Raw genomic sequence first — 21,315 nt, forward strand, 5'->3', positions numbered from 1 at the left:
GTTGCAGGCGCTTACTCGAAGACCTGGTCATACCGAGAAGACGCCTTACTGGCCGTTCACAAAAAGCTCTCCGACATGCCGAGTACGACCTCCAAGGATGACCTGAAGAACATCCTGAGAGCCGCCATATTCCTGGTCCGCAGAGCCATCAAAGACAAAGTCACCTCTGTGAGTGATTGCGCTATTCATGGTGTATTTTAAATTTTTTTTTTGTTAATTTTTTATCTCAAAAAATTGGTAGGTGACCTTTTAATCCCTTAGCTTCTGTCCTTTTTTTTTTGGCTTCTTTATTTTTTTTTTGTGTTTGAAAACTGGTTGAATTTACCCCAGAACTGCATGTGTAGCCGGCATGGCTGTTGCCTTCCTTATCATCAGTCTGGTTACTTGCTGGGCTGGACCAGAGAGCCAAAAATGTCTAGTGCCACCCTCTGAGAGGGTTCCTTGATGATGGGCATGGGGTGGAGTGGGGCCCTGCAGCCCCTTTTTGTTTTGTTTTTTGTTTTTTTTGGACAAATGTCACGGGTCCGACAGAAGTTGGCAATGGAGATGCCCGGCCAGTAGAATGCTTGAGTCAGTTTTTTTTTTTTTTTTCTGTTTTTTCCTTTTCCCGAGGTGTCCAGCTAAGGCTACTTTCACACTCAGACTGCCCGAGCATTAGCGGTAAAGCGCCACTAGTTTTAGCGGCGCTGTGCAGGCAGAAGGGGTTAATAAGGGGTTAAAAGCACCCGCAAAGCGCTTTGCAGGCGCTTCGGCAATGCTACCCATTAATTTCAATGGCCAGGGAGGTGCAATAACGGTGTATACACAGCTCCCGCACCCTCCCAAGATGCTGCTTGTGGGACTTTTTTCCCCGTCCAACAAGCGCACCGCCCCCGGTGTTGAAGCACTCGGGCTTTCACACTGGGGTGGCATGAGAGGCGCTTTACTGGCACTATTTATAGCGCTAAAATGCCTGTAAAGTGCCTCAGTGTGAAAGGGATCGAAGGGGATTTCATGGACAATTTGGAGCAGCGGGAACCTAAACGGCTGTGGAACTATCAGCTGTTTGGTTGCAGTCCAGGGCTGGTCTTGGTGGTACTACTATTGAGTCCTACAGTACAGCCTGCATTTGGCTTAACAAACCCTCCCTGGATTGTTCATTGCAATACATGATTTACCCACATTCATGGCCATATTTATTCCAAAGTTCTGATAAAGATTAAAGTAATATTAAACTCTCAGAGTTCTTTAGTTTAACACGTTGGGCACAAAAAAATAAACATTCCCCAGTAAACTATTTTGGTAAAACCCTTACCCCCCCCCCAGGGTTTTCATTGTACAGCTTTTAATGCTGGTGGCTTCTGGTCTCTGAGTGTAACTAGTTAGTAACCGCGCTCTCAATTCACCATAAAATGTACCAAAACAGTGTTTGCACCTCAAAATAACATCAACATTTTCTACAATTAGTAAAAAAAAAAATTTATATATATATATATATATATATATATATATATATATATATATATATATATATATATATATATATATATTTTCTAATATATAATATATTTTTCCTTTTAGGCACTCCACATGTCATGCCTATAAGGAGAAGAGGGGCCTCTCATAGTGTAGAATATATGAGACTTATTAAGAACAAAGTAAAATTGCACTTAAACCAAAGTAGGGAAGTATTAAAATCAAGGTGGCAACTCCCGGAAGTCCTTCCTTACGCACTTCGTCAGCGTGTGTCGGACGTCATGACGCACGCTGACGAATGAGATATCAACACACACAGGGCATCTGCCAAGCTTTATTAAAGCTTCAAAAAAGCACCACAGAAGCATCACTGACACATTGCAGAAGCATAAAAAACACATCAAAAAAGCATGTTGAAGCGGTAGGCGCTTTAATGTGTGTTGAAGTCAAAGCAAAATGTAAATGAGCCGTTAAGTGATACCTAAGGCAATAAAAAAAAAAGTTACTTACCTGCTCTATGCAACAGCATTCCACAGAAAGGTCGTTTTCTTCCTTTTCTGGCAATCCCGCTGGCATTGTCCTCTACGCTCTACTTTGGGTGCCTCCTGTAGCAAGCCAGGTCCTAAGGAGACACCAGTGTGTGCTTGTTGGTTTCTGAGCCAGGCTATGTGCGTCCATAGTCACACACAGTGCCGGTAAGCCACATCCCCCACTCTCTGCTCACAGGAGTTTGACGGCAGCAGAAACCTATGGCTCTGCATTTCTCAGTTTCTCCTGTAATAACAGAAAGTGAGGGGAGCCGTGCTGGAGATGGCACTGACTCGGTGACACCGAGCCAGGTAAGTCTTTTTAAAGCAGAACTCCACTTAATAGGGGAAGTTCCGCTTTAAGGCCTCCTCCCCCGCTCCTGTTTGAGACATGGAGCTGTTGAGGGAGGAGGAGGGAGCGGTAACTGATTTTGACAGGTACTCGCTCCCACCTCCGCTCTAACCGCCTAGGCTATTGGAAGTTCTTCACCCCCCCCCCCCCTTAAATCTGTCATTTACCGACTCCTTCCTTTTTTGAATGCACAGTGATCACTGACTGTCCAATCATAACTGAGCATCATAAACGGAGTTTCCTCTGCTTCACTTTATAAATGGGGAGGAGCCGCTGTCTTCTGTCCATTCATCTTCAGTGCAGCTGAGGCTACAGAAAAAGGGACTGGGGAATCTGTGTCCTCAGTCCCTTTCCCTGTCTCTAAGGGGAGATGTCTCTCACCAAAACCCCCAAAAAGGGTTGATTAAAAAAAAAGGAAAAATTGTATTAAATATTTGAAAGTAAAACTGTAAAAAGTATAAAAAATAAAATAAACCACTGACACTGTCAAAAAAAAGAAAGCATTGTAAAAATAACAAAATAAATAAATTGTAAATAAATAATTAAAAAAAAAATTGTAAAAAAAAAAAACCCACTACTGACACAGTCCACACCTCATCAGTGCCACCTCTCCATGCCCATCAGTGCTACTGTCACGTGACATTTAAAAAAAGTATCGGTACTTGGTCCTAAAAAGTGATATTGGTGCAACCCTAGTTTCTAATCTTGGAAAAACTAGAGATGGAAGAGACGTTCCATCTCCTTAGGGCAATAACTCCACCCAGGCTGGCTGTGCAGAGGGATGCCCAGTAGGAGGCGCAATGGCTTCTTAGGATAGTTACATAGTAGGTGAGGTTGAAAAAAGACACAAGTCCAACCTATGTGTGTGATTATGTGTCAGTATTACATTGTATATCCCTGTATGTTGCGGTCATTCAGGTGATTATCTAATAGTTTCTTGAAGCTATCAATGCTCCCCGCTGAGACCACCGCCTGTGGAAGGGAATTCCACATCCTTGCTGCTCTTACAGTAAAATACAAGGATACAATCTCCTAGTAGCTGCGTATATTCCGAATGCAGTAGTCCAGAGAAAATTGTCCCTTTCATTGTCCTAACAGGAAAGGGAAATCATCTTCTTCCAACAGGGACATAGATGGTAATAAAAACCTGAAAGGGGCTCTAACCCTTACCCTGTTCTTACCAAAGCAAAATGAAGTTTTGTCTGGAGTTCTACTTTAAAAAGCTCCAAATTCAGCCTCCATGTCATTTCACTGCATATTTCTCCTCTAGGGGGCGCTCATGTTGATGGCTCTGTAGGGTATAGTGGCAGTACAAATGATTTTAAAATCCTATATCTTCATGTTTTGTGGTTCAAGAACAACATAAACCATCCATGGAAACCAATGAATGAAATCCTATACTAATGCCAAACGGAGCGACCATCAGCCGGGACTCCAGACTTGGTTGAGGTTGGCCACTTCCAGCTAGGAAACCATGACGTGCTCTTCCAGCCACTCCGGATCAGACGGGGTTAATTATCTGAGATGTTCGAAAATCTGGCAAAAAAAACCCCCAAAAAAAAAAAAAACCTAATGGAAAAAAAAAAAAAAAAAAAAAAAAGATTGTACGGTTAGTGGTAAATACAGGCGGTAATATCAGTATATCCCCCGGTTACATGAAGCCAGGCTTGGACCAGACCTCGGTTCTATTTTTTCCAGGCCCGCGCTGCCAACGGGACTTTTAATGAGTCGGCGTGACTAATTAAAATAATAAACTCTGAATCTGGACATTGTTTTTTTTTTTTCCTTCTGCTGCCATAGAGAAGGTATTGGAAGAGCTGCATGGCGGGATCCGCGGCCCTCCTCAGAGACTCCCCGCCTTGTCATGCCCGCTGCTCCAAACAAAGGGGGTCTTAAGATCGCCGGCGCTGGTCATTCTCTCCGTCTTTTTTAGGTTGAAATCCTGCGTTCAGCACCGTGACAATACTTACATGGCGGGTGAGTAATGTACAAGCCAGCGGAAAGTAAACCACCCTTCTAGGGAAGCCAACGCTGGTTGTGTGCAGATGATATCTTAATTAGGAACATCTGCTGCTGGGATGGGAGAGGAGAGAAAAGCTGGGATTACTGTGTGCTGCTATGGAGGGAGAAGGCTAACAGCGATTGTAAACCTCAGACATGAAATCTGAACAAAGCACATCCCTCTAAAGTGTGTACTTGTCTCAGTCCAGAGCACTGAGTACCATTTCTGTCTGCTGCCTCCTTCCTCTATCAGCACCAGTCACTTCTGACAAGTTTTCGCTGACACCAAGAGATAAAAGGTGACAGGGGAGTAGCGCTGCACGATTCTGGCCAAAATGAGAATCGCTATTTTTTTTTTTTTTCTTAGAATAAAAAGATCACGATTCTCACGGCGTAAAATCTTTCACATTATACAAAAAAATTGGGCTAACTTTACTGGTTAGTTTTTTTAATACATTAAAGAGGAGGTCCAGCCGTTTAAAAAAAAAAAAAAAAAAGTCAGCAGCTACAAACACTCAAACACTGTAGCTGCTGACTTTTAATAAGGACAGTTACCTGTCCAGCGAGCCCGCGATGTCGGCCCCCCCGAGGCCGATCCGTCCATCTGATCGGCTGCCGGCGCCGCCATCCTAACTAAGGGAAACAAGCCAGTTTCCTACTGCGCACGCGTGAGCGGCGCTGCACTCTGTGAATGGCCCTGTGGTTTTCTGGGAACACACACAGTTCCCAGAAGGCAACGGGGGCCGCTCACCGAGGAGCAGAACACGCCGCGGAATAGGAAGAGGCAGATTAGGAAGACTGCCTAGCAACAAGGGTTTCAGGTAAGTTAATTTTTTTTTATTTTTCACATGTTTTTTTTTTTTTCATTTTTTTAAGATTTTTGATGCAATTTTTTTTATTTAGGGTGGCCCTCCACTTTAAAGTGTAATTTTTTTCCCCCAAAAAATGGCATTTGAACAACTGCTGCACAAATACAGTGTGACATAAAATATTGCAACAACCACCATTTTTATTCTCTAGGGTCTCTACTAGAAAAAATTATATATATAATGTTTGGGAGTTCGAAGTAATTTTCTAGCAAAAAAAAAAAAATATTTTAACTTGAAACCAACAAATGTCAGAAAAAAGTTTAGTGTTTTTAAAGCGGAGTTCCACCCAAAAATTGAACTTCCGCTTTTCCGGTTCCTCCCCCCCTCCGGTGTCACATTTGGCACCTTTCATGGGGGAGGGGGGAGCAGATACTCATCTAATACAGGTATTTTGCTCCCACTTCCAGGCATAGATACGTGAGCCCCCCCACCCCCACCCTGCTGTCTTCTGAGACAGAAGTATTACATGATTTTTTTTTTTTTTTTTTTTTTTTTTTTAAACTAGCCTTTAGATATCCTTCAAGCAGTATAAACTCTGAACTTTGAAAGGATGTAGAGAAGAGTAGACTGCAGATAAACAGGTACAACTTTGGTAGGGTGGAATTGTTTCATCTCTGTGTATTACCTGAGGAAGGTCCCTTCACTGGGTATAATTAAAAGGTTCACAGCCACTTTATTGCAGTCGTGGTCCCCTTTGATGAAGGAGGTCTTACCAAAGGGCCCCACATTTAGTGTCACAGACAGCCGGCACACAACAGGAGATGGTCAGAGACTATGGACCTGATCCAAGAGCTGGTTGGAGACGGCGGAGATACTGTAGGAGACTGGGGGACGTGCTTCAGAAGACAGACATGAGACTGCTAGAGATCACTGTTTGGAAAATGCACGAGTTTCTGCCCCCGAGGGCCACACAAAAGATGCTAAAGGGCCCCCGGACCACAGATTGGGCACCAGGAACTTAAAGTGATTGTAAAGTCTGATAAAATAACGAACATGGTTTTTGCACAGAGCGGCCCCGATCCTCCTCTTCTCAGGTCTCTGGCTAAAACCCCTTGTCTCTCTCTCCTGTTGAGTGCCCCCCACAGCGAGCAGCTTGCTATGGGGGAACCCGAGCCCGCCCACTCTCTCGCCTGATTGGTTAACTGAGTTTGATTGACAGCAGCAGGAGCCAATGGCGCTGCTGCTGTGTCTCAGCCAATCAGGAGGGAGAGTCCCGGATGGCCGAGGAACTCGTGGACATCGCTGGACAGAGATGGGGGCTCAGGTAAGTATTAGGGGGGGCTGAGGGGGGGGGGGGGGGGGGGGCACACAGAAGGCTTTTTATCTTAATGCATAGAATGCACCTTCTGCCTTTACAATCACTTTAATATGTGGGTGTCAGTCTGGAGGGGTGGGTGTTCCTGAGCAGGTTGTATTTGCAGGCAGATTGCCCTAGAAAACGCATCCCCATGATGCCGAGCCTCCATGTTTGAAAGAACTGAAATCCAATAAATGAAAGGGGCGGGGCCAGGGAAAGTCAGCCTGGGTGGGGGCTAGATATTGCTGGATGTCCTCCGGCTACGAAATGGGGCGGGGCTCTATCTGACTTGCTGCAGCTTCTAATGCACATTGTGAGAAGCTCACAGTGTGCAGTAAAATCAGAGGAAGCCGTTTTCAAGTACAGGCGAGGAGCGGGTACAGCAGTGCAAGACTGAAGGTGGGGGAGGGGGGATGTAAAGCTGAAGACTAGCTAAACACAGTTGATACCATTTAGAGATTCACCTTTCGTCTTGCTGACTTGTCACTAAGATGGAAAATGAAGGAAAGTCTCCAGTTTTGGACGGATTTCTTCCAGTGTGGAGACAGCTGGAGTCCTACATATCAAATGTTGGATCTGAAGTATGAAGAGAGAGAAGAAAGGGTCACTTCTTCTTGTTGACTTTTATTGCAGCCAGAGATGGGAGAAGGTCCTTTATCACCATGGGTTGCAGTTCCGGAACCCTTTTTACGCCCCCTCCTGCTGAGTTGCCGGCGGTGGCCATCTTTCCCCCCCCACCCCCCGGATTATAACTTATTTCACCAATGAAGTCTCTGTAATTGATTGCTTGTACACACAGAACATTGTATTCTTTTATATACAGTTTAATGTGGAAAGTATTGAGACGCTTGGCGGTGACAGTGGGTTGAATCCTGTCCAGTCCCCCCGGGTGATATCACTTCAGCTACCGCGGCGGTCTGGGGCCCCGGGATGGCAGTCACTTCCAGAAGCGGCGCCTCTTCTTGGCACGACATCGTATTCTCGGTACACTTAAGCTGCTGCTACAAAGTGTTACCGGAGCCTTGTAGTCTTACTGGAATGGCCTCTCCTTTTTAATCAAAGACAAACAGTTCTGACGTCTTTCCCTTCAGTACAGTCCATGCTTGCTCCAGTTTATGTAACTGCTACGATCGAACTGCAGGACAGTACTAAGGAATGGGATGGGTCATGTGATCTCTCACCAACAGCCACTTCTAACTGGTCATGTGATCTCTCACCAACGGCCACTTCTAACTGGTCATGTGATCTCTCACCAACGGCCACTTCTAACTGGTCATGTGATCTCTCACCAACAGCCACTTCTAACTGGTCATGTGATCTCTCACCAACGGCCACTTCTAACTGGTCATGTGATCTCTCACCAACGGCCACTTCTAACTGGTCATGTGATCTCTCACCAACGGCCACTTCTAACTGGTCATGTGATCTCTCACCAACGGCCACTTCTAACTGGTCATGTGATCTCTCACCAACGGCCACTTCTAACTGGTCATGTGATCTCTCATCAACGGCCACTTCTAACTGGTCATGTGATCTTTCATCAACGGCCACTTCTGGTCATGTGATCTCTCACCAACAGCCTCTTCTAACTGGTCATGTGATCTCTCACCAACGGCCACTTCTAACTGGTCATGTGATCTCTCACCAACGGCCACTTCTAACTGGTCATGTGATCTCTCACCAACGGCCACTTCTAACTGGTCATGTGATCTCTCACCAACGGCCACTTCTAACTGGTCATGTGATCTCTCATCAACAGCCACTTCTAACTGGTCATGTGATCTCTCATCAACGGCCACTTCTAACTGGTCATGTGATCTTTCATCAACGGCCACTTCTGGTCATGTGATCTCTCACCAACAGCCTCTTCTAACTGGTCATGTGATCTCTCACCAACGGCCACTTCTAACTGGTCATGTGATCTCTCACCAACGGCCACTTTTAACTGGTCATGTGATCTCTCATCAACGGCCACTTCTAACTAGTCATGTGATCTCTCACCAACGGCCACTTCTAACTGGTCATGTGATCTCTCACCAACGGCCACTTCTAACTGGTCATGTGATCTCTCACCAACGGCCACTTCTAACTGGTCATGTGATCTCTCACCAACGGCCACTTCTAACTGGTCATGTGATCTCTCACCAACGGCCACTTCTAACTGGTCATGTGATCTCTCACCAACGGCCACTTCTAACTGGTCATGTGATCTCTCACCAACGGCCACTTTTAAAGAGGTTTTAAACCTTCGTGTTTTTTCACCTTAATGCATCCTGTGCATTGAGGTGAAAAACACCTGTCAGTGACTGCCCCACCCCCCAGCCCCCCCGTTTTACTTAGCTGAACCCTCGAACTTGATCCACGGGGGCGCACTGTCTCTCTGCCCGGGGTTCTCGGCTCTTGATTGGATATATTGACAGCAGCGCAGCCATTGGCTCCCACTGCTGTCAATCAAATCCAATGACGCGAGCACCGGGGGCGGGGCCGAGTCCAGCTTTCGGCCTCTATGGATGCCAAATGCTGGACTCGGGAGCACGCCCGCAAGGTAACCCCCTGGGGGGAAGGGCTTCGCCAAGGGGGTTATCTGATGCGGGGAGGAGCCGAGACAGCCGCCGTGGGATCCCAGTACAGGAAGATCGAGGCCACTCTGTGCAAAACGAGCTGCACGGTGGAGGTAAGTATGATGTTTGTTGTTTAAAAAAAAAAAATAATTTACCTTTTAATCAAACGCATTGATATATATGTTCATATATTTCTCCATCATCCATTAAGGGACACAGAAATTCAGTTCAATAGCAGTTGTTATACTGCCACCTAAAGGAGGTTGGGACACTGACAAACAAGAAAGGTTGTAAGCCTGCCCCCTTATAACTCCTCCCCTACCCAGCATGCCTTACTTATTTGCTAGTGTACTTTGAGGCTAGACGTCTCCAGAGCTCAGTTTGATTTTGCTTGCCTTCTATCTTCAGCCTGTTGCACCACTTTATGTTTTTGTCCATGGTGACTTCAATCATGATTTCTATGTCACGGCTTGAGCTGGGCTCTACATAGAACTATCCAGGTTGCTGTATTCTAAGCAGTAGTTTGGAGGCTGTACCTGGACCCTGCGGGACAATTGCAGGCCTAGCCTGGAATGTGACCTTCGGCCCTGGACTGAGCTCTGTATTGTGGTGTATACCGTGTCTGTTCACCATGGAGTGCTTTCCAGGTCCAGAACAACAGCGCCACCTCTGGTGTGACTCTGTCCTACATGTGTAAAGCACTTCACACCTACTGTGCTCATTATAAGGACGGAGATCCTCTTTTTAGAATTTAATTTGTTTCATTTAATGAAAGATATTTAATGGAGGACGGAAACATCCAAAATATCCAGGTGGGCAAGATCAAAATGTGGAATTCTTTATTATACCGCTCAGAGAGTTTCCTGATCCGTGTTTTCTTTTCTCAGGTATTCCAGGCCTCCCTACGACTCCTGAAAATGATCATCACTCATTATATCCCCAAACATAAGCTGGGCCGAGGGGAAACCGTGCACTGTGTGGAGAAAACTCTGCCAGACCTGCTCTCCAGGACCGGCGACTCTGCAAACCGACACCGAGTCATCGCCACCAACTTTATTCAGGTATTCACTTTTCTGGCTTCCTCACCTGAGTGAAAATGCAATCTCTGCATTCCCAACCAATCTGTAAAAAAAATATATATATATAATATGAGAAAAAGTCCAGAGGATTGCTGCATTGCAATTTAACATTTTTCCAAAAAAAAAATCACAATTTTTTTGGAAAAATGTTAAATTGCAATGTCTGTGATCAAAATGTTAGATGTGTTCTGATCTGAGGAAGGGCGTGAGCCCGAAACCGAAATCTTTTTGAACACTTTCTGAGATGTAACTTCAAATCTTTGAACGAATAAACTAAGTTTTTAAGTGCAGCAATCCTCTGGACTTTTTTAATAAATATATATATATCTATCTATCTATCTATCTATCTAGAGATATATATTCATATATAGTGGGGGCCTTAAATTTTTCACTCTTTGTTATATTGCAGCCATTTGCTAAAATCATTTAAGTTCATTTTTTTCCTCATTAATGTACACACAGCACCCCATATTGTACACACATCACCCCATATTGTACACACAGCACCCCATATTGTACACACATCACCCCATATTGTACACACAGCACCCAATATTGTACACACAGCACCCCATATTGTACACACAGCACCCCATATTGTATACACAGCACCCCATATTGTACACACAACACCCCATATTGTACACACAGCACCCCATATTGTACACACAGCACCCCATATTGTACACACAGCCCCCCATATTGTACACACATCACCCCATATTGTACACACAGCACCCCATATTGCACACACAGCACCCCATATTGTGCACACATCACCCCATATTGTACACACAGCACCCCATATTGTACACACAGCACCCCATATTGTACACACAGCCCCCCATATTGTACACACAGCACCCCATATTGTACACACATCACCTCATATTGTACACACAGCACCCCATATTGTACACACAGCACCCCATATTGTACACACAGCACCCCATATTGTACACACAGCACCCCATATTGTACACACAGCACCCCATATTGTACACACAGCACCCCATATTGTACACACAGCACCCCATATTGTACACACAGCACCCCATATTGTACACACAGCCCCCCATATTGTACACACAGCCCCCCATATTGTACACACAGCACCCCATATTGTACACACAGCACCCCATATTGTACACACAGCACCTCATATTGTACACACAGCACCTCATATTGTACACACAGCACCTCATATTGTACACACAGCACCTCATATTGTACACACAGCACCCCATATTGTACACACAGCACCTCATATTGTACACACATCACCCCATATTGTACACACAGCACCCCATATTGTACACACAGCCCCCCATATTGTACACACAGCACCCCATATTGTACACACATCACCCCATATTGTACACACAGCACCCCATATTGTACACACAGCCCCCCATATTGTACACACAGCCCCCCATATTGTACACACAGCCCCCCATATTGTACACACAGCCCCCCATATTGTACACACAGCACCTCATATTGTACACACATCACCCGATATTGTACACACAGCACCCCATATTGTACACACAGCACCCCATATTGTACACACAGCACCCCATATTGTACACACAGCACCCCATATTGTACACAGCACCTCATATTGTACACACAGCACTCCATATTGTACACACAGCACTCCATATTGTACACACAGCTCCCCATATTGTACACACAGCACCCCATATTGTACACACAGCTCCCCATATTGTACACACAGCACCCCATATTGTACACACAGCACCCCATATTGTACACACAGCACCTCATATTGTACACACAGCACTCCATATTGTACACACAGCACTCCATATTGTACACACAGCACCCCATATTGTACACACAGCACCCCATATTGTACACACAGCACCCCATATTGTACACACAGCACCCCATATTGTACACACAGCACCCCATATTGTACACACAGCACCCCATATTGTACACACAGCCCCCCATATTGTACACACAGCACCCCATATTCTACACACAGGACCCCATATTGTACACACATCACCCCATATTGTACACACATCACCCCATATTGTACACACATCACCCCATATTGTACACACAGCCCCCCATATTGTACACACAGCCCCCCATATTGTACACACAGCCCCCCATATTGTACACACAGCACCCCATATTGTACACACAGCCCCCCATATTGTACACACAGCACCTCATATTGTACACACAGCTCCCCATATTGTACACACAGCCCCCCATATTGTACACACAGCACCTCATATTGTACACACAGCACCCCATATTGTACACACAGCCCCCCATATTGTACACACAGCCCCCCATATTGTACACACAGCACCTCATATTGTACACACAGCACCTCATATTGTACACACAGCCCCCCATATTGTACACACAGCCCCCCATATTGTACACACAGCCCCCCATATTGTACACACAGCACTCCATATTGTACACACAGCACCTCATATTATACACACAGCCCCCCATATTGACAGAAAAACACAGAATTGTTGACATTTTTGCAGATTTATTAAAAAAGAAAAACTGAAATATCACATGGTCCTAAGTATTCAGACCCTTTGCTGTGACACTCATATATATAACTCAGGTCCTGTCCATTTCTTCTGATCATCCTTGAGATGGTTCTACACCTTCATTTGAGTCCAGCTGTGTTTGATTATACTGATTGGACTTGATTAGGAAAGCCACACACCTGTCTATATAAGACCTTACAGCTCACAGTGCATGTCAGAGCAAATGAGAATCATGAGGTCAAAGGAACTGCCTGAAGAGCTCAGAGACAGAATTGTGACAAGGCACAGATCTGGCCAAGGTTACAAAAACATTTCTGCTGCACTTAAGGTTCCTAAAAGCACAGTGGCCTCCATAATCCTTAAATGGAAGATATTTGGGACGACCAGAACCCTTCCTAGAGCTGGCCGTCCGGCCAAACTGAGCTATCGGGGGAGAAGAGCCTTGGTGAGAGAGGTAAAGAAGAACCCAAAGATCACTGTGGCTGAGCTCCAGGGATGCAGTCGGGAGATGGGAGAAAGTTGTAGAAAGTCAACCATCACTGCAGCCCTCCACCAGTCGGGGCTTTATGGCAGAGTGGCCCGACGGAAGCCTCTCCTCAGTGCAAGACACATGAAAGCCGCATGGAGTTTACTAAAAAACACCTGAAGGACTCCAAGATGGTGAGAAATAAGATTCTCTGGTCTGATGAGACCAAGATAGAACTTTTTGGCCTTAATTCTAAGCGGTATGTGTGGAGAAAACCAGGCACTGCTCATCACCTGTCCAATACAGTCCCAACAGTGAAGCATGGTGGTGGCAGCATCATGCTGTGGGGGTGTTTTTCAGCTGCAGGGACAGGACAACTGGTTGCAATCGAGGGAAAGATGAATGCGGCCAAGTACAGGGATATCCTGGACGAAAACCTTCTCCAGAGTGCTCAGGACCTCAGACTGGGCGGAAGGTTTACCTTCCAACAAGACAATGACCCTAAGCACACAGCTAAAATGAAGGAGTGGCTTCACAACAACTCCATGACTGTTCTTGAATGGCCCAGCCAGAGCCCTGACTTAATCCCAATTGAGCATCTTTGGAGAGACCTAAAAATGGCCGTCCACCAACGTTTACCATCCCCCCTGACAGAACTGGAGAGGATCTGCAAGGAGGAATGGCAGAGGATCCCCAAATCCAGGTGTGAAAAACTTGTTGTATCTTTCCCAAAAAGACTCATCAAAAGGGGCTTCTACTAAATACTGAGCAAAGGGTCTGAATACTTAGGACCATGTGATAGTTCAGGTTTTCTTTTTTAATAAATTTGCAAAAATGTCAACAATTCTGTGTTTTTCTGTCAATATGAGGAGCTGTGTGTACAATATGGGGGGGCTGTGTGTACAATATGGGGTGCTGTGTGTACAATATGGAGTGCTGTGTGTACAATATGGGGGGCTGTGTGTACAATATGGGGGGCTGTGTGTACAATATGGGGGGCTGTGTGTACAATATGAGGTGATGTGTGTACAATATGGGGGGCTGTGTGTACAATATGGGGGGCTGTGTGTACAATATGGGGTGCTGTGTGTACAATATGGGGGGCTGTGTGTACAATATGGAGTGCTGTGTGTACAATATGGGGTGCTGTGTGTACAATATGGGGGGCTGTGTATACAATATGAGGTGCTGTGTGTACAATATGGGGTGCTGTGTGTACAATATGGGGTGCTGTGTGTATAATATGGGGTGCTGTGTGTACAATATGGGGGGCTGTGTGTACAATATGGGGTGCTGTGTGTACAATATGGGGTGCTGTGTGTACAATATGGGGTGCTGTGTGTACAATATGGGGTGCTGTGTGTACAATATGGGGGGCTGTGTGTATAATATGGGGTGCTGTGTGTACAATATGGGGGGCTGTGTGTATAATATGGGGTGCTGTGTGTACAATATGGGGTGATGTGTGTACAATATGGGGGGCTGTGTGTACAATATGAGGTGTTGTGTGTACAATATGGGGGGCTGTGTGTACAATATGGGGTGCTGTGTGTACAATATTGGGTGATGTGTGTACAATATGGGGTGCTGTGTGTACAATATGGGGGTGCTGTGTGTACAATATGGGGGGCTGTGTGTACAATATGGGGTGCTGTGTGTACAATATGGGGTGCTGTGTGTACAATATGGGGTCCTGTGTGTACAATATGGGGTCCTGTGTGTACAATATGGGGTGCTGTGTGTACAATATGGGGTGCTGTGTGTACAATATGGGGTGCTGTGTGTATAATATGGGGTGCTGTGTACAATATGGGGTGCTGTGTGTACATTGAGGAAAAAAATGAACTTAAATGATTTTAGCAAATGGCTGCAATATAACAAAGTGAAAATTTTAAGGGGATCTGAATACTTTCCGTCCCCACTGTGTATGTATGTGTGTGTGTGTGTGTGTATGTATATATATATATACACACATAATGTTTGGGGGTTCTAAGTAATTTTCTAGCAAAAAAAAAATTAGATTTTTACATGTAGAGAAATGTCAGAATTGGCCGGTTGGCATTTGGTTAATATTGAAACAAACAAACCGAAATGCCTTATTGTCCCTGTGAATACACTGGCAGATAGGATCGTTTAAAATGCACAAAGACGAGTTACAATAATACTTAATGAAAAGCACGGAGTAAACATCCAGTGTTTTAAAATGCAGAACCCCAGGAGCGCTCAGTGCGAACAATACCAGCCTTGTTCAGAAATGATCTCAGCGGTTGCCCAAGCCTAGCAGTCCCTGTGATATTCCAGCACAGCCCCGCCATGGAACAGTAACACTTTGTGTGCGCGGATGAACTGCCCGCCTTTGGGGACCGCCGCCGTTATTTACTGCGCCGTTCTCCCAGCCTGGAAAAAAAAACACGCTCGTTTCCTCAGAGCTCAGACGTGTCTAGAGTTAACGTGTCCCCCCCCCCCCCCCCTTATAAAAGCCTCAGCCCCCCTCGCCCGTCTACCAGTGGCGCACGATTATTTCATGGGCGCATTTTTGGCTTTGGCAAAGAGAAGAGATTTGTAATCGCACGCTTAAAAGAAAGCGGTGAAAGCCATTACACACGCGCTTTGTGCTGGGCCGACCGAACCCACCAGGAGCAAAATAAATAAAATAAAAGCGAACGATTAAAGTGGTTACACTGTATGTAGAAGGAACCTACTTTTGTTGGAATGACTATAGAAATGCGGGTATAATACTCCCGATATAAGGAATATGTATCAGTTTTGTACTTTTCTTTTTATTTTTGCTCATATTTAAAATAATAAACAATGTAACCGTTTTTTTTTAGGCTCCGTTCACATCTAGACGTCTCGCATCGCAGCAAATCGTGGGACGCCCTTGCAATCCTCATGATTTCCAATGGCACCCCAAATGCAGCGCGATTTTGCCACGATTGTCGTTCGAATTGCGGTAAAATCGTGAAAACATAATTGCTGGACACCTGTCACCCAAAAGAAGCACAAGAACTTTTTTTGGGCGTTCGGCGTCCCGCGATTCTGTTTGCTTGCAGGATTTTACTGTGATTCATCGGGTGACAATCGCAGCAAAATGGCAGCGAGATTCGGGTGCCATAGAAAGTAACGGGGATCGCAAAGGGCATCCCACAATTGGCCACGATTCCGCCCGCGATCTGGAACGCCATATTGTGAATTAGATGGGCAAATTTTAAATCTTTTAAATCATTTTTATTACCCGTATATACTCGAGTATAAGTCGATCCGAGTATAAGTCGAGGCCCTAATTTACCACAAAAAAATGGGAAAAACTTATTGACCCGAGTATAAGACGAGGGTGAGAAATGCGCAGCTACTGTAAGTGGAAAAGAGGGTCAACAATGCCCATTTGCAGCCTCACTGTGCCCATTTGCAGCCTCACTGTGCCCATTTGCAGCCTCACTGTGCCCATTTGCATGCCTCACAGTGCCCATTTGCAGCCATAGGTCAGCCGAACTTCAAACTCGGTAGTTAAGGGTTCCTAGATGCCCCCTAGCTGCAGCCAAAATTTGGGGTCTCTGAACCCAAAGGGTCCTGAAATGACATTGCTGCAGATGGACACAGTTGACCGAATTTGGGGCCCCGTATCTCAGGGCCACTTAGTGCTAGGAACCCCAAATTTGGTGTGCCAGCCCAGTGGAACTAGCACCATAAAATATCCAAAGCTGGGGTTTCTAACACCAAGTGACCCCGAGATACGGGGCCCCAAAAATCGGTTTAGAAAATGTCAAGCACTTTTCTGCAGCAGAGAATGACATTTTCCGAACCGGTATTGGGGCCCCGTATCTCGGGGCCACTTGGTGCTAGGAACCCCAGCTTTGGATATGTTATGGTACCAGTTCCACTGGGTTTGCACACAAAATTTGGGGTTCCTAGCACCAAGTAGCCCTGAGATACGGGGCCCCAAAATCGGTTCAGAAAATGTCAAGCACTTTTCTGCAGCAGAGAATGACATTTTCCGAACCGATTTTGGGGCCCCGTATCTCAGGGCCACTTGGTGCTAGGAACCCCAGCTTTGGATATGTTGTGGTACCATTTCCACTAGGTTTGCATTTATTTGGGGTTCCTAGCACCAAGTGGCCCTGAGATACGGGGCCCCAAATTCGGTTCAGAAAATGAATTTTTTTGCTGCAGAAAAGTGCTTGACTCCAGTATAAGTCGAGGGGGGCACTTTCAGCACAAAAAAATGTGCTGAAAAACTCGACTTATACTCGAGTATATACGGTATATAAAAAGAGATACATTTTAATACAAAATTAAAATCAGCATTAAAAAACACTAGAATATATAATAGTTTTTATTCTTTTTCGGCTCCTGGCTCCCTTTCACACGTAGATATGTTATCTATTATTTATACAGATCAATCACTCAAGCTGAAATCTAGGATGACTCCATGTTAGATTTCAGTCAGATAAAACTAGCCTTCAAGCAGACAGCTACTGTCTCTTTAGCCATCCCATAGTGCTCTGAGAATCCTTTATCCTGTACTAAATGCTGAGATTGTATATCTATAGTTAAAACGGAAACACATCACAGCAACTTAAATTGATACTAAACACACACTGTAATGTACATTCTCCCTTGTATGTCTGTATGTGGATGACGCCTCTGTAATTATTAAAAAAAATATCTAAGTACCTTTTTTCTAATGAATATCCAGATGTCACATGACCCGGCTCTCTCCCAGCCTGTCTGCAGGGAAACATAAGCAGGAGGAGCGCCTAGTCCTCTGCTGATGGTCACATGTTAAAAAACAGCCTTTGGAAAACAGAGTGAAAATAAATAATTATTCTCAATAAACTGTTATAATTTGTCATACAAATGTATATACTTGAAATCAAATCTTTATTATTTTTTTTGAACAATAACATGGTGTGGGTGGATTTCTGCCAATCACAGGATGTTACATCCCTCCAGCCTGTGTCTTGGAATAAGAGGGAGGTGAAGCCTCTATCCATCTACATGTAATATCCCACCCCCCCATTGTGTTTAGCTGGTTAGTAGGCATGGAGGAGGGAGGGGCCTGTCGCTGTGTATACGCCCACATGTGGGACTCTATAGTCACATGGGCTGCTCAGATGTGATGGGGAGGAAATGCTCAGCATAGAAACTCACTGAACACTGAGCATGTGCAGAGCTGCCAACACTGACCTGCAAAATCTCTAGCTGAATGGGGGACACGAGGGGGAGATAGAGAGCAGCAGGATCATCCAGGATTTTTGCAGAGTACAGGAAAGGAATGTCATAGTGATGAGTGAGTATGACCAGCATGGAATACACCATTTATTCATCGTTTTCTATGATGGGGGTTTAGTGACACTTTAATGTGGTTGTAAACCTTTAAAACACACTTTTTGCCACAGGTAAGTCTGTAATAAGGCTTTACCTGTAGCTACCCCGGATGTCTCCTAAATCTGGTTTAGGAGATATCCCCTGTATTTGCATGTGCCGACGTCATCGGTGCCGCTGCTTCAGTGAGTGTGCCATTACCGGTGGCTCCCGCACGCATGCGCAGGAGTGACATCATCGCGGCTCCGGCCAATCACAGCGCCGGAGCCTGCGATACCCCGAAGCGACTCCGGGAGTGATGTTGGCCGCCGGAGCAAGCAGTGTACGAGGATGCAGGGGATTCGATCTCAGGTAAGTATTTCATAATGAGCTAGTATGCTATGCCTTTTGTCTTGCAGGTTTTTATTTGTTTTTTTTTATTTTTTTCTCCTAGGGTTTACAACCACTTTAAGGCCCAACCACAATTTTTTTTTATTTTTGTATACATACCTTTCTTTTTTTCTTCTTACTATATTGACGTCATGGGCAGTGGAGGAACTACCAGGGTTGCAAAGGTCACACTTGTGACTGGGCCATGCCATTGTGCCACCTTGGGAGGGAAGGGGGGGGGGGGTGCAGGAAAGGGGCCCACTGCTGAACATGGGCTCAGTTAGCACTGCTGCCATCACAAATTTGGGCGACTTGCTTGTGACTTATACGATTTAACATTGCAGTCTATGGCATTCAAATTGCACCAAGTTTGCTGAAAAGTAAAGGGCCCCATAAATGGCACCAGGACCGATGGAAAGGGCTCTGGCAGTTGGGGGGGGGGGGGGGTTCCGCGCGCCTTCATGGTTTCTTGCACTGGGGCCCTGAAGGTTCTAGTCATACCTCTGATCATGGGTCCTTTTCCTCCCCAGGCAGTGAGAAGATTCTGAACTCAGTAGAAAACGGAGCCTCCTAATGAGGTGGTCTTATTACCTGCAGCGTTCTCCTGTGACCCCCATTGATGGTGTACCCCCAGGGATGGGGGTCCTAGGTACTTGGGGCTTTCAGATGGTGGGTTGAAGACTCTGGGGGGTCGTTCTGCTCCAAAGATCACAGGCCCTGGACAAATGAATCTGTGCGTCTGCTGATGACCGTGCCGGAGATATGGTGAAGGTTGCATCACAAGCTACCATTCATCTCCTGCAGCTCCTGTGGGGGGAACACTTTTTTTTTTTTTTTTTAAACTAACATAAAATTGACCCCAAGACATTACAATGTCTCTTAATGTAGGAGTTCTAAGATTATTTTTTGAGGTATAAAACGCTTGCTGGTCGCCCCACGCTCATATACTTCTGCAGGGTGGTCGCTCAGCGCTGAATCCCGTGTCTGATGTAGGACTAGGACTTGTCGTATTCTGATGGTGGACCTGCAATGATCAGATGCTTTTTTTAAAGCATCGGGCTGATAGGAAGCAATGTTGGATTTCTGTACTTTTTGATGTACAATATGTGTTTACTTTATCGATGTGTTGATGATTTATCTTGCAGGAAATGGCGATCTTTAAAGAAGTGAAACCTCTACAGATGATTCCCATTCATTTGGTTCAACCTCTGAAGGGGACGATACCGTCAAGGCTGGCCCTCAGCCAGGTGGAGCTTTTGGAGAACTTGCTTAAGGAGCTGGGTGTGGAGAACTCCGGCTTTACGGTTGACAACGTCATGAAGGTGAGCCGCTAGTTCTCGGCTCCGGTGGAAGAACCATTCTGACCAATGGAAGCGGTTGTGTCAGATCTCCTCTGCAACCCCAAATAATTTGAAAACAAATCCAACGCCTTGTGAGCTGCTATGTGCTCCTAAAGCCAAGTTCCGTTTTTTTTTTTTTTTCAAATACTGCAGCTGCTGACTTTTAAAATAAGGACACTTACCTGTCCAGGGCGCCCGCGATGTCGGCACCCAAAGTCGATCTGTCCCTTGGCTCTTGGGTGGAGGCTCCGCCATCTTCGGTAAGGGAATCAGGAAGTGAAGCCTTGCGGCTTCACAGCCTGGTTCCCTACTGCGCATGCGCGATCCCAGTGGTCCCTGCTGTCTTCTGGGAGCCGAGTGTCTCCCAGAAGACACCGGGGGGGGGGGTGGTGTAGGAGGCTCCGAATATGGGATAGATATCCCAGATGCCCAGAAGTGGGAGCAAATGCCTGGATTATACAGGTATCTGCTCTCCCCTCCCCCCAAAAGGTGCCAAATGTGACACCGGAGGGGGGGGGGAATCCGAAAAGCGGAAGATCCATTTTTGGGTGGAACTCCGCTTTAAAGTAGAACTACAATGCCTTGAACAAGTATTCATACCCCTTGAAATTTCTGACATTTTTGTCATGTTACAACCAAAAATGTAAATGTATTTTATTGGGATTTTATGTGATAGACCAACACAAAGTGTCACATAATTGTGAAGTAGAAGAAATGATAAATGATACAAATAAATATGTGAAAAGTGGGGGGGGGGCATTTGTATTCAGCCCCCTTTACTCTGATACCCCTAACTAAAATCTAGTGGAACCAATTGCCTTCAGAAGTCACCTAATTAGTAAATAGAGTCCACCTGTGTGTCATTTAATCTCAGTATAAATACAGCTGTTCTGTGAAGCCCTCAGAGGTTTGTTAGAGAACCTTAGTGAACAAACAGCATCATGAAGGCCAAGGAACACACCAGACAGGTCAGGGATAAAGTTGTGGAGAAGTATAAAGCAGGGTTAGGTTATAAAAAAATCTCCCAAGCTTTGAACATCTCACAGAGCTCTGTTCAATCCATCATCGGAAAATGGAAAGAGTATGGCACAACTGCAAACCTACCAAGACATGGCCGTCCAC

The 21,315-nt window shown here is 45.5% G+C and overlaps 1 protein-coding gene across 1 annotated transcript in view; it reads left to right on the plus strand.

The window, feature by feature from the left end:
- CEP104 (centrosomal protein 104) overlaps nt 1-21,315 on the plus strand; it is a gene marked incomplete at its 5' end in the record, with an annotated part of 87,833 nt that continues 66,518 nt past the window's right edge. Inside the window, 3 exon segments of the mRNA XM_073603702.1 lie at nt 1-168; nt 9,950-10,123; nt 19,999-20,175. Coding sequence (XP_073459803.1) covers nt 1-168; nt 9,950-10,123; nt 19,999-20,175 — 519 coding nt within the window.

Source organism: Aquarana catesbeiana, linkage group LG10 (genome assembly GCF_042186555.1).
Source record: "Aquarana catesbeiana isolate 2022-GZ linkage group LG10, ASM4218655v1, whole genome shotgun sequence".
NCBI lineage: Eukaryota > Metazoa > Chordata > Amphibia > Anura > Ranidae > Aquarana > Aquarana catesbeiana.